This window comes from Oncorhynchus clarkii, unplaced genomic scaffold, assembly GCF_045791955.1.
Source record: "Oncorhynchus clarkii lewisi isolate Uvic-CL-2024 unplaced genomic scaffold, UVic_Ocla_1.0 unplaced_contig_8663_pilon_pilon, whole genome shotgun sequence".
In the NCBI taxonomy this organism is placed as follows: Eukaryota; Metazoa; Chordata; class Actinopteri; order Salmoniformes; family Salmonidae; genus Oncorhynchus; species Oncorhynchus clarkii.
The window spans coordinates 574-14,078 of record NW_027258238.1 but is presented as its reverse complement, the minus strand read 5'-3'; the positions used below and the strand labels follow the sequence as shown (position 1 = coordinate 14,078).

General features: G+C 40.9%; 1 protein-coding gene across 1 annotated transcript in view; it reads left to right on the top strand.

Moving 5' to 3' along the window:
- The window catches only part of LOC139396225 (serine/threonine-protein kinase DCLK2-like), a gene marked incomplete at its 3' end in the record, with an annotated part of 87,702 nt that extends 74,588 nt beyond the window's left edge, over positions 1-13,114 (top strand). Inside the window, exons 4-7 of the mRNA XM_071143362.1 lie at positions 4,555-4,701; positions 5,470-5,603; positions 5,843-5,920; positions 13,018-13,114. Of these exons, the coding sequence (XP_070999463.1) occupies positions 4,555-4,701; positions 5,470-5,603; positions 5,843-5,920; positions 13,018-13,114 (456 nt within the window). The remainder of the gene's footprint in view (positions 1-4,554; positions 4,702-5,469; positions 5,604-5,842; positions 5,921-13,017) is intronic.
- Positions 13,115-13,505: the final 391 nt, after the last annotated feature.

Here is a 13,505-nt window from a genome sequence, read left to right as displayed (position 1 = left end):
ACAGTATCTAGTCAACCACTACTGACCTCTACAGTATCTAGTCAACCACTACTGACCTCTACAGTATCTAGTCAACCACTACTAACCTCTACAGTATCTAGTTAACCACTACTGACCTCTACAGTATCTAGTTAACCACTACTGACCTCTACAGTATCTAGTTAACCACTACTGACCTCTACAGTATCTAGTTAACCACTACTGACCTCTACAGTATCTAGTTAACCACTACAGTATCTAGTTAACCACTACAGTATCTAGTCAACCACTACCGACCTCTACAGTATCTAGTTAACCACTACAGTATCTAGTCAACCACTACTGACCTCTACAGTATCTAGTTAACCACTACTGACCTGTGTAGTATCTAGTTAACCACTACAGTATCTAGTTAACCACTACAGTATCTAGTGAACCACTAATGAGCTCTACAGTATCTAGTCAACCACTACAGTATCTATTCAACCACTACCGACCTCTACAGTATCTAGTCAACCACTACCGACCTCTACAGTATCTAGTTAACCACTACAGTATCTAGTTAACCACTACAGTATCTAGTCAACCACTACTGACCTCTACAGTATCTAGTCAACCACTACTGACCTCTACAGTATCTAGTCAACCACGACAGTATCTATTCAACCACTACCGACCTCTACAGTATCTAGTCAACCACTACTGACCTCTACAGTATCTAGTCAACCACTACAGTATCTATTCAACCACTACCGACCTCTACAGTATCTAGTTAACCACTACAGTATCTAGTCAACCACTACCGACCTCTACAGTATCTAGTTAACCACTACAGTATCTAGTCAACCACTACCGACCTCTACAGTATCTAGTTAACCACTACAGTATCTATTCAACCACTACTGACCTCTACATTATCTAGTCAACCTCTACAGTATATATTCAACCACTACTGACCTCTACAGTATCTATTCAACCTCTACAGTATCTAGTCAACCACTACTGACCTCTACAGTATCTAGTCAACCACTACTGACCTCTACAGTATCTATTCAACCACTACTGACCTCTACAGTATCTAGTCAACCACTACAGTATCTATTCAACCACTACTGACCTCTACAGTATCTAGTCAACCACTACTGACCTCTACAGTATCTAGTCAACCTCTACAGTATCTATTCAACCACTACAGTATCTAGTCATCCACTACAGTATCTAGTCAACCACTACCGACCTCTACAGTATCTAGTTAACCACTACAGTATCTAGTCAACCACTAATAACCTCTACAGTATCTAGTCAACCACTACAGTATCTATTCAACCACTACCGACCTCTACAGTATCTAGTTAACCTCTACAGTATCTATTCAACCACTAATGACCTCTACAGTATCTAGTCAACCACTACAGTATCTATTCAACCACTACTGACCTCTACAGTATCTAGTCAACCACTACTGACCTCTACAGTATCTAGTCAACCTCTACAGTATCTATTCAACCACTACAGTATCTAGTCATCCACTACAGTATCTAGTCAACCACTACTGACCTCTACAGTATCTAGTCAACCACTACTGACCTCTACAGTATCTATTCAACCACTACTGATCTCTACAGTATCTAGTCAACCTCTACAGTATCTATTCAACCACTACTGACCTCTACAGTATCTATTCAACCACTACTGACCTCTACAGTATCTAGTCAACCTCTACAGTATCTATTCAACCACTACTGACCTCTACAGTATCTAGTCAACCTCTACAGTATCTATTCAACCACTACAGTATCTAGTCATCCACTACAGTATCTAGTCATCCACTACAGTATCTAGTCAACCACTACTGACCTCTACAGTATCTAGTCAACCACTACTGACCTCTACAGTATCTAGTCAACCACTACTGACCTCTACAGTATCTAGTTAACCACTACTGACCTCTACAGTATCTAGTTAACCACTACTGACCTCTACATTATCTAGTTAACCACTACTGACCTCTACAGTATCTAGTTAACCACTACAGTATCTAGTTAACCACTACAGTATCTAGTCAACCACTACCGACCTCTACAGTATCTAGTTAACCACTACAGTATCTAGTCAACCACTAATGACCTCTACAGTATCTAGTCAACCACTACTGACCTCTACAGTATCTAGTCAACCACTACTGACCTCTACAGTATCTAGTCAACCACTACTGACCTCTACAGTATCTAGTCAACCACTACTGACCTCTACAGTATCTAGTCAACCACTACTGACCTCTACAGTATCTAGTCAACCACGACAGTATCTATTCAACCACTACCGACCTCTACAGTATCTAGTCAACCACTACAGTATCTATTCAACCACTACCAACCTCTACAGTATCTAGTTAACCACTACAGTATCTAGTCAACCACTAATAACCTCTACAGTATCTAGTCAACCACTACAGTATCTATTCAACCACTACCGACCTCTACAGTATCTAGTTAACCACTACAGTATCTAGTCAACCACTAATGACCTCTACAGTATCTAGTCAACCACTACTGACCTCTACAGTATCTAGTCAACCACTACTGACCTCTACAGTATCTAGTCATCCACTACTGACCTCTACAGTATCTAGTCAACCACTACTGACCTCTACAGTATCTTGTCAACCACTAATGACCTCTACAGTATCTAGTCAACCTCTACAGTATCTATTCAACCACTACTGACCTCTACAGTATCTAGTTAACCACTACTGACCGCTACAGTATCTAGTTAACCACTACAGTATCTATTCAACCACTACCGACCTCTACAGTATCTATTCAACCACTACCGACCTCTACAGTATCTAGTCAACCACCAATGACCTCTACAGTATCTAGTCAACCACCAATGACCTCTACAGTATCTAGTCAACCACCAATGACCTCTACAGTATCTAGTCAACCACCAATGACCTCTACAGTATCTAGTCAACAACCAATGACCTCTACAGTATCTAGTCAACCACCAAGGACCTCTACAGTATCTAGTCAACCACCAAGGACCTCTACAGTATCTAGTCAACCACCAATGACCTCTACAGTATCTAGTCAACCACCAATGACTTCTACAGTATCTAGTCAACCACCAATGACCTCTACAGTATCTATTCAACCACTACAGTATCTAGTTAACCTCTACAGTATCTATTCAACCACCAAGGACCTCTACAGTATCTATTCAACCACTACCGACCTCTGCAGTATCTAGTCAACCACTACTGACCTCTACAGTATCTAGTCAACCACTACTGACCTCTACAGTATCTATTCAACCACTACTGACCTCTACAATATCTATTCAACCACCAATGACTTCTACAGTATCTAGTCAACCACTACTGACCTCTACAGTATCTAGTCAACCACTACTGACCTCTACAGTATCTAGTCAACCACCAATGACTTCTACAGTATCTAGTCAACCACCAATGACCTCTACAGTATCTAGTCAACCACCAATGACTTCTACAGTATCTAGTCAACCACCAAGGACCTCTACAGTATCTAGTCAACCACTACTGACCTCTACAGTATCTAGTCAACCACTACTGACCTTGTCGTGGAGAATCTTAACAAAATGTAACACTTACAAGAACTTGTGAATTCAATATAGGCTTTTAATACAAACATATCAGAAGCCTAGATGGTCTGCGGAACACACACTTGTCCAGAGCACTGGCTCTGATTTATACACATACAACATATGAGTCCATCCCACATGCAAATGAAGTTACTTCCCTCAGTCTATCTGCCACCATTATATCCCAATCTGTGCATCCTGCTGGTTCAGCTCGATAACGCCCATATCTGCTTTCAGTCAAGTTATAATGGTGACAGGACCTCTTCATGTCCCAAAAATAATACATGCCTATCTTATGCTATGGGCCCCCTTACGTTCAGCCTGGTGTCTGACCTCTACAGTATCTATTCAACCACTACTGACCTCTACAGTATCTAGTCAACCTCTACAGTATCTATTCAACCACTACTGACCTCTACAGTATCTAGTCAACCTCTACAGTATCTATTCAACCACTACAGTATCTAGTCATCCACTACAGTATCTAGTCAACCACTACTGACCTCTACAGTATCTAGTCAACCACTACTGACCTCTACAGTATCTAGTCAACCACTACTGACCTCTACAGTATCTAGTCAACCACAACTGACCTCTACAGTATCTAGTCAACCACTACTGACCTCTACAGTATCTAGTCAACCACCAATGACTTCTACAGTATCTAGTCAACCACCAAGGACCTCTACAGTATCTATTCAACCACTACTGACCTCTACAGTATCTAGTCAACCACTACTGACCTCTACAGTATCTATTCAACCACTACTGACCTCTACAGTATCTAGTCAACCACTACTGACCTCTACAGTATCTCGTCAACCACTACTGACCACTACAGCAGTATTCTGCACTTAATCAGTGCATGCAACATTAATATTTTAGGTACCTTATCATTTAGGTAAGTTCTTAATTCAACATGAATGTGTCTAATGCGTCCATTTCCTGCAGGGTGGCGACCTGTTTGATGCCATCACGTCCTCCACTAAGTACACAGAGAGAGATGCCAGTGTCATGGTGTTTAACCTGGCTGGAGCCCTGAAGTACCTCCACAGCATGAACATAGTACACAGAGACATCAAGCCTGAGAACCTGCTGGTGAGTAGTGAGGGACCACACTGAAGACTGGGGTAGCCAGCTACACTGTACACTGTAAGATCATATGTTGTTGAATTGACATACAGTAGTTATGTCAGAATTGTTGTGACACAGTTCCACCAGAGTGGCCGAGACATACACTACCTTTCAAAGGTTTGGGGTCACGTAGAAATGTCCTTGTTTTTGAAAGAAAAGCTATTTTCTTTGTCCATTAAATAACATCAAATTGATCAGGAATACAGTGTTACTGTTAATGTTGTAAATGACTATTGTAGCTGGAAACGCCTGATTTTTAATGGAATAAGTGCATAGGCGTACGGAGGCCCATTATCAGCAACCATCACTCCTGTGTTTGCTAATCCATGTTTATAATTTTAAAAGGCTATTCATTATAAAACCCTTTTGTAATTATGTTAGCACAGCTGAAAACTGTTATTCTGATTAAAGAAGCAATAAAACTTGCCCTCCTGTAAACTAGTTGGATATCTGGAGCATCAGCATTTGTGGGTTCGATTACAGGCTCAAAATGGCCAGAAACAAATAACTTTCTTCTGAAACTTGTCAGTGTATTCTTGTTCTGAGAAATGAAGGCTATTCCATGCAAGAAATTGCCAAGAAACTGAAGATCTCGTACAACGCTGTGTACTATGGATATGAGATTTCAGATTTTCATATGGCATGCTAAAGTATTTGTATATGAAATGCACAATGCCTTTTGAATTGAGGTAACATGAGTTGGTAACTATGTTTTGTGTGTCTGCCCCTTAGGTGTGTGAGTACCTTGACGGCACTAAGTCTCTGAAGCTGGGGGACTTTGGTCTGGCCACTGTGGTTGAGGGGCCCCTGCACACCGTGTGTGGAACCCCCACCTACGTGGCCCCTGAGATCATCGCTGAGGCTGGGTGAGTTACTGCCAACTGTACCTGTATCCATAGCATCAGACATTCTAGTGACTAGCGCCGCTGAAGAGGAATCCCACACGGATGTTAAACAATACTTCCTTCATATTTCTCTCTCTCTGTTCGCTCTCTTTCCCCCTCTGCTCTCGCTTTCCCTCTCTTTCTTGCTCTGCTCTCTCTCTTCCCCCTCTGCTCTTTCTCTCTGCTCTTTCTCCATCTCTTCTCTCTCTCTCTCCTCCCAGTTATGGTCTGAAGGTGGATATCTGGGCAACTGGGGTCATCACTTACATCCTGCTGTGTGGCTTTCCTCCCTTCCGCAGGTACACTACACAATGTTATTTAACCTCCAGACACCTACAGTACACTACACAATGTTATGTAACCTCCAGAACACCTACAGTACACTACACAATGTTATTTAACCTCCAGACACCTACAGTACACTACACAATGTTATGTAACCTCCAGACACCTACAGTACACTACACAATGTTATTTAACCTCCAGAACACCTACAGTACACTACACAATTTTATGTAACCTCCAGTACACTACACAATGTTATTTAACCTCCAGACACCTACAGTACACTACACAATGTTATGTAACCTCCAGACACCTACAGTACACTACACAATGTTATTTAACCTCCAGAACACCTACAGTACGCTACACAATGTTATGTAACCTCCAGACACCTACAGTACACTACACAATGTTATTTAACCTCCAGAACACCTACAGTACACTACACAATTTTATGTAACCTCCAGTACACTACACAATGTTATTTAACCTCCAGACACCTACAGTACACTACACAATGTTATGTAACCTCCAGACACCTACAGTACACTACACAATGTTATTTAACCTCCAGACACCTACAGTACACTACACAATGTTATGTAACCTACAGTACACTACACAATGTTATGTAACCTCCAGACACCTACAGTACACTACACAATGTTATGTAACCTCCAGACACCTACAGTACACTACACAATGTTATGTAACCTCCAGACACCTACAGTACACTACACAATGTTATGTAACCTACAGTACACCTACAGTACACTACACAATGTTATTTAACCTCCAGACACCTACAGTACACTACACAATGTTATGTAACCTCCAGAACACCTACAGTACACTACACAATGTTATTTAACCTCCAGACACCTACAGTACACTACACAATGTTATTTAACCTCCAGACACCTACAGTACACTACACAATGTTATTTAACCTCCAGACACCTACAGTACACTACACAATGTTATTTAACCTACAGTACACTACACAATGTTATTTAACCTACAGTACACTACACAATGTTATTTAACCTCCAGAACACCTACAGTACACTACACAATGTTATGTACCCTCCAGACACCTACAGTACACTACACAATGTTATGTAACCTCCAGACACCTACAGTACACTACACAATGTTGTGTAACCTCCAGACACCTACAGTACACTACACAATGTTATGTAACCTACAGTACACTACACAATGTTATGTAACCTCCAGACACCTACAGTACACTACACAATGTTATGTAACCTCCAGACACCTACAGTACACTACACAATGTTATGTAACCTACAGTACACTACACACTGTTATGTAACCTCCAGACACCTACAGTACACTACACAATGTTATTTAACCTCCAGACACCTACAGTACACTACACAATGTTATTTAACCTCCAGACACCTACAGTACACTACACAATGTTATGTAACCTCCAGACACATACAGTATACTACACAATGTTATGTAACCTACAGTACACTACACAATGTTATGTAACCTCCAGACACCTACAGTACACTACACAATGTTATGTAACCTCCAGTACACTACACAATGTTATTTAACCTCCAGAACACCTACAGTACACTACACAATGTTATGTAACCTCCAGACACCTACAGTACACTACACAATGTTATTTAACCTCCAGACACCTACAGTACACTACACAATGTTATGTAACCTACAGTACACTACACAATGTTATTTAACCTACAGTACACCTACAGTACACTACACAATGTTATTTAACCTCCAGACACCTACAGTACACTACACAATGTTATTTAACCTACAGTACACTACACAATGTTATGTAACCTCCAGACACCTACAGTACACTACACAATGTTATGTAACCTACAGTACACTACACAATGTTATTTAACCTACAGTACACTACACAATGTTATGTAACCTACAGTACACTACACAATGTTATTTAACCTCCAGACACCTACAGTACACTACACAATGTTATTTAACCTCCAGACACCTACAGTACACTACACAATGTTATGTAACCTCCAGACACCTACAGTACACTACACAATGTTATGTAACCTCCAGACACCTACAGTACACTACACAATGTTATGTAACCTCCAGACACCTACAGTACACTACACAATGTTATTTAACCTCCAGACACCTACAGTACACTACACAATGTTATGTAACCTCCAGAACACCTACAGTACACTACACAATGTTATTTAACCTCCAGACACCTACAGTACACTACACAATGTTATTTAACCTCCAGAACACCTACAGTACACTACACAATGTTATTTAACCTCCAGTACACTACACAATGTTATTTAACCTCCAGAACACCTACAGTACACTACACAATGTTATGTAACCTCCAGACACCTACAGTACACTACACAATGTTATGTAACCTCCAGACACCTACAGTACACTACACAATGTTATTTAACCTCCAGACACCTACAGTACACTACACAATGTTATTTCACCTCCAGACACCTACAGTACACTACACAATGTTATGTAACCTCCAGTACACCTACAGTACACTACACAATGTTATTTAACCTCCAGACACCTACAGTACACTACACAATGTTATTTAACCTCCAGACACCTACAGTACACTACACAATGTTATGTAACCTCCAGTACACCTACAGTACACTACACAATGTTATTTAACCTCCAGAACACCTACAGTACACTACACAATGTTATGTAACCTCCAGACACCTACAGTACACTACACAATGTTATTTAACCTACAGTACACTACACAATGTTATGTAACCTCCAGACACCTACAGTACACTACACAATGTTATGTAACCTCCAGACACCTACAGTACACTACACAATGTTATTTAACCTCCAGTACACCTACAGTACACTACACAATGTTATTTAACCTCCAGACACCTACAGTACACTACACAATGTTATTTAACCTCCAGACACCTACAGCACACTACACAATGTTATTTAACCTCCAGACACCTACAGTACACTACACAATGTTATGTAACCTACAGTACACTACACAATGTTATGTAACCTCCAGACACCTACAGTACACTACACAATGTTATGTAACCTCCAGACACCTACAGTACACTACACAATGTTATGTAACCTACAGTACACTACACAATGTTATGTAACCTACAGTACACTACACAATGTTATTTAACCTCCAGAACACCTACAGTACACTACACAATGTTATGTAACCTCCAGACACCTACAGTACACTACACAATGTTATGTAACCTCCAGACACCTACAGTACACTACACAATGTTATTTAACCTCCAGACACCTACAGTACACTACACAATGTTATTTAACCTCCAGACACCTACAGTACACTACACAATGTTATTTAACCTCCAGACACCTACAGTACACTACACAATGTTATTTAACCTCCAGAACACCTACAGTACACTACACAATGTTTTTTTAACCTCCAGACACCTACAGTACACTACACAATGTTATTTAACCTCCAGACACCTACAGTACACTACACAATGTTATGTAACCTACAGTACACCTACAGTACACTACACAATGTTATGTAACCTCCAGTACACTACACAATGTTATTTAACCTCCAGACACCTACAGTACACTACACAATGTTATTTAACCTCCAGACACCTACAGTACACTACACAATGTTATTTAACCTCCAGACACCTACAGTACACTACACAATGTTATTTAACCTCCAGAACACCTACAGTACACTACACAATGTTATGTAACCTCCAGACACCTACAGTACACTACACAATGTTATTTAACCTACAGTACACTACACAATGTTATTTAACCTCCAGAACACCTACAGTACACTACACAATGTTATGTAACCTACAGTACACCTACAGTACACTACACAATGTTATGTAACCTACAGTACACTACACAATGTTATTTAACCTCCAGAACACCTCCAGTACACTACACAATGTTATTTAACCTCCAGACACCTACAGTACACTACACAATGTTATTTAACCTCCAGACACCTACAGTACACTACACAATGTTATTTAACCTCCAGACACCTACAGTACACTACACAATGTTATGTAACCTCCAGAACACCTACAGTATACTACACAATGTTATGTAACCTCCAGAACACCTACAGTACACTACACAATGTTATTTAACCTCCAGTACACTACACAATGTTATGTAACCTCCAGAACACCTACAGTACACTACACAATGTTATTTAACCTCCAGACACCTACAGTACACTACACAATGTTATGTAACCTACAGTACACCTACAGTACACTACACAATGTTATTTAACCTCCAGACACCTACAGTACACTACACAATGTTATTTAACCTCCAGACACCTACAGTACACTACACAATGTTATTTAACCTCCAGTACACCTACAGTACACTACACAATGTTATTTAACCTCCAGACACCTACAGTACACTACACAATGTTATTTAACCTCCAGTACACTACACAATGTTATGTAACCTCCAGAACACCTACAGTACACTACACAATGTTATTTAACCTCCAGACACCTACAGTACACTACACAATGTTATTTAACCTCCAGTACACTACACAATGTTATGTAACCTCCAGAACACCTACAGTACACTACACAATGTTATTTAACCTCCAGACACCTACAGTACACTACATAATGTTATGTAACCTCCAGAACACCTACAGTACACTACACAATGTTATTTAACCTCCAGACACCTACAGTACACTACACAATGTTATTTAACCTCCAGACACCTACAGTACACTACACAATGTTATTTAACCTACAGTACACTACACAATGTTATTTAACCTCCAGACACCTACAGTACACTACACAATGTTATTTAACCTCCAGTACACTACACAATGTTATGTAACCTCCAGAACACCTACAGTACACTACACAATGTTATTTAACCTCCAGACACCTACAGTACACTACACAATGTTATTTAACCTCCAGACACCTACAGTACACTACACAATGTTATTTAACCTCCAGACACCTACAGTACACTACACAATGTTATTTAACCTCCAGAACACCTACAGTACACTACACAATGTTATGTAACCTCCAGTACACCTACAGTACACTACACAATGTTATTTAACCTCCAGACACCTCCAGTACACTACACAATGTTATTTAACCTCCAGACACCTACAGTACACTACACAATGTTATTTAACCTCCAGACACCTACAGTACACTACACAATGTTATTTAACCTCCAGACACCTACAGTACACTACACAATGTTATTTAACCTCCAGACACCTACAGTACACTACACAATGTTATGTAACCTCCAGACACCTACAGTACACTACACAATGTTATTTAACCTCCAGACACCTACAGTACACTACACAATGTTATTTAACCTCCAGAACACCTACAGTACACTACACAATGTTATTTAACCTCCAGACACCTACAGTACACTACACAATGTTATGTAACCTCCAGACACCTACAGTACACTACACAATGTTATTTAACCTCCAGACACCTACAGTACACTACACAATGTTATGTAACCTCCAGACACCTACAGTACACTACACAATGTTATGTAACCTCCAGAACACCTACAGTACACTACACAATGTTATTTAACCTCCAGAACACCTACAGTACACTACACAATGTTATTTAACCTCCAGACACCTACAGTATACTACACAATGTTATGTAACCTCCAGACACCTACAGTACACTACACAATGTTATTTAACCTCCAGAACACCTACAGTACACTACACAATGTTATTTAACCTCCAGACACCTACAGTACACTACACAATGTTATTTAACCTACAGTACACTACACAATGTTATTTAACCTCCAGACACCTACAGTACTCTACACAATGTTATGTAACCTCCAGTACACTACACAATGTTATGTAACCTACAGTACACTACACAATGTTATGTAACCTACAGTACACTACACAATGTTATGTAACCTACAGTACACTACACAATGTTATGTAACCTCCAGACACCTACAGTACACTACACAATGTTATTTAACCTCCAGACACCTACAGTACACTACACAATGTCATTTAACCTCCAGACACCTACAGTACACTACACAATGTTATTTAACCTCCAGACACCTCCAGTACTCTACACAATGTTATTTAACCTCCAGAACTCCTAAGGGATATATTCTCAGGTACACCACATAACAACGTGGCTGGTCCTTGATGGGATGGCGTTCATTACACAGTCACCACGCTTAATGTTAACATGATAATCTCTGATATTCTACGATTGGCCACCTGCTTCATATCTGATTCACACAGTTAAACCTCTACTAGCCTGTCTAGGATGTGCTTTAACTTACAGAAAACGGGGATTTAATCCTTACTGTTGGAAAACTCTTAGAAATGTCTAATTGGTCTCGGGAATGACCTGTAAATGTTCCCATAGTCCTTACGCTGAAAATCAAGTGTTGAGTGGGCTAGCCTAGCACATCTGTTCGGCTTCCTTAGTGTAAACCCAGGCGTCTGGCCCTCGCACATTATTCAGCTATTTAAAAATAGGAGATGTGAATTTACATGAGTTCATTTGATGTTTTTTTATACTTGCGGTTTAGCATAACTGTGATCTCGCATAGATTAACCGTTCGGCATAGACATAGACAAGGTCTCTGGATAGTAGTGTCATTGCAGTGAGGATTGTCTGCCAGAATAGAGCTGAGAGATTTATTATGTCGTCCTATCCTCCCCCTACTTGTACCTCTTCTGTGGCTACTCTTGTTGTGTTCTGGTGTGTCCTTGAATTGATTCCTGGTGCTGAATTGGAAAATGCAGCCAGTTAGTGAGGGAAGGTGAGGGGATAGATAGGACAATGGTGTCAGAGTTATTCTGACGCTGTGTGTCTTTGAATGTGACATGAATATAATGTGTGTGTGTGTGTGTGTGTGTGTGTGTGTGTGTGTGTGTGTGTGTGTGTACTACAGTATTTGTGGGTGTATGCTGAAGTATCCATCTGTTCACAGCATAGTATGTTTCTCTGTACAGTGAGGACAACCTTCAAGAGGACCTGTTTGACCAGATCCTGGTGGGACGACTGGACTTCCCTGCTCCCTACTGGGACAACGTCACGGACTCAGCCAAGGTAAACCACCACACACAGACACACCACCCCTGTCGCGTCAGCCCCCATTACATTTGGGTGGCAGCAATGAGGGGGCGGGAGGGTCCCGTTGAGATCTCCCGGAATGAAGGAGGCGGGAGTGAAGAAAGAGAGGGATGGTTTGGAAAGAGGAGATGCACACACACCATCTCTTCTTCTGTTCACACATCCCGCTCCCCTCTTTTATGCTCTCTCGCTCTCTCTGCCGCTCGCTCTCTCTCTCGCTCGCTCGCTCTCTCTCTCGCTCGCTCTCTCGCTCGCTCGCTCTCTCTCTCTCGCTCTCTCTCTCTCTCGCTCGCTCTCTCGCTCGCTCTCTCGCTCGCTCTCTCGCTCGCTCTCTCTCTCGCTCTCTCTCGCTCTCTCTCGCTCTCTC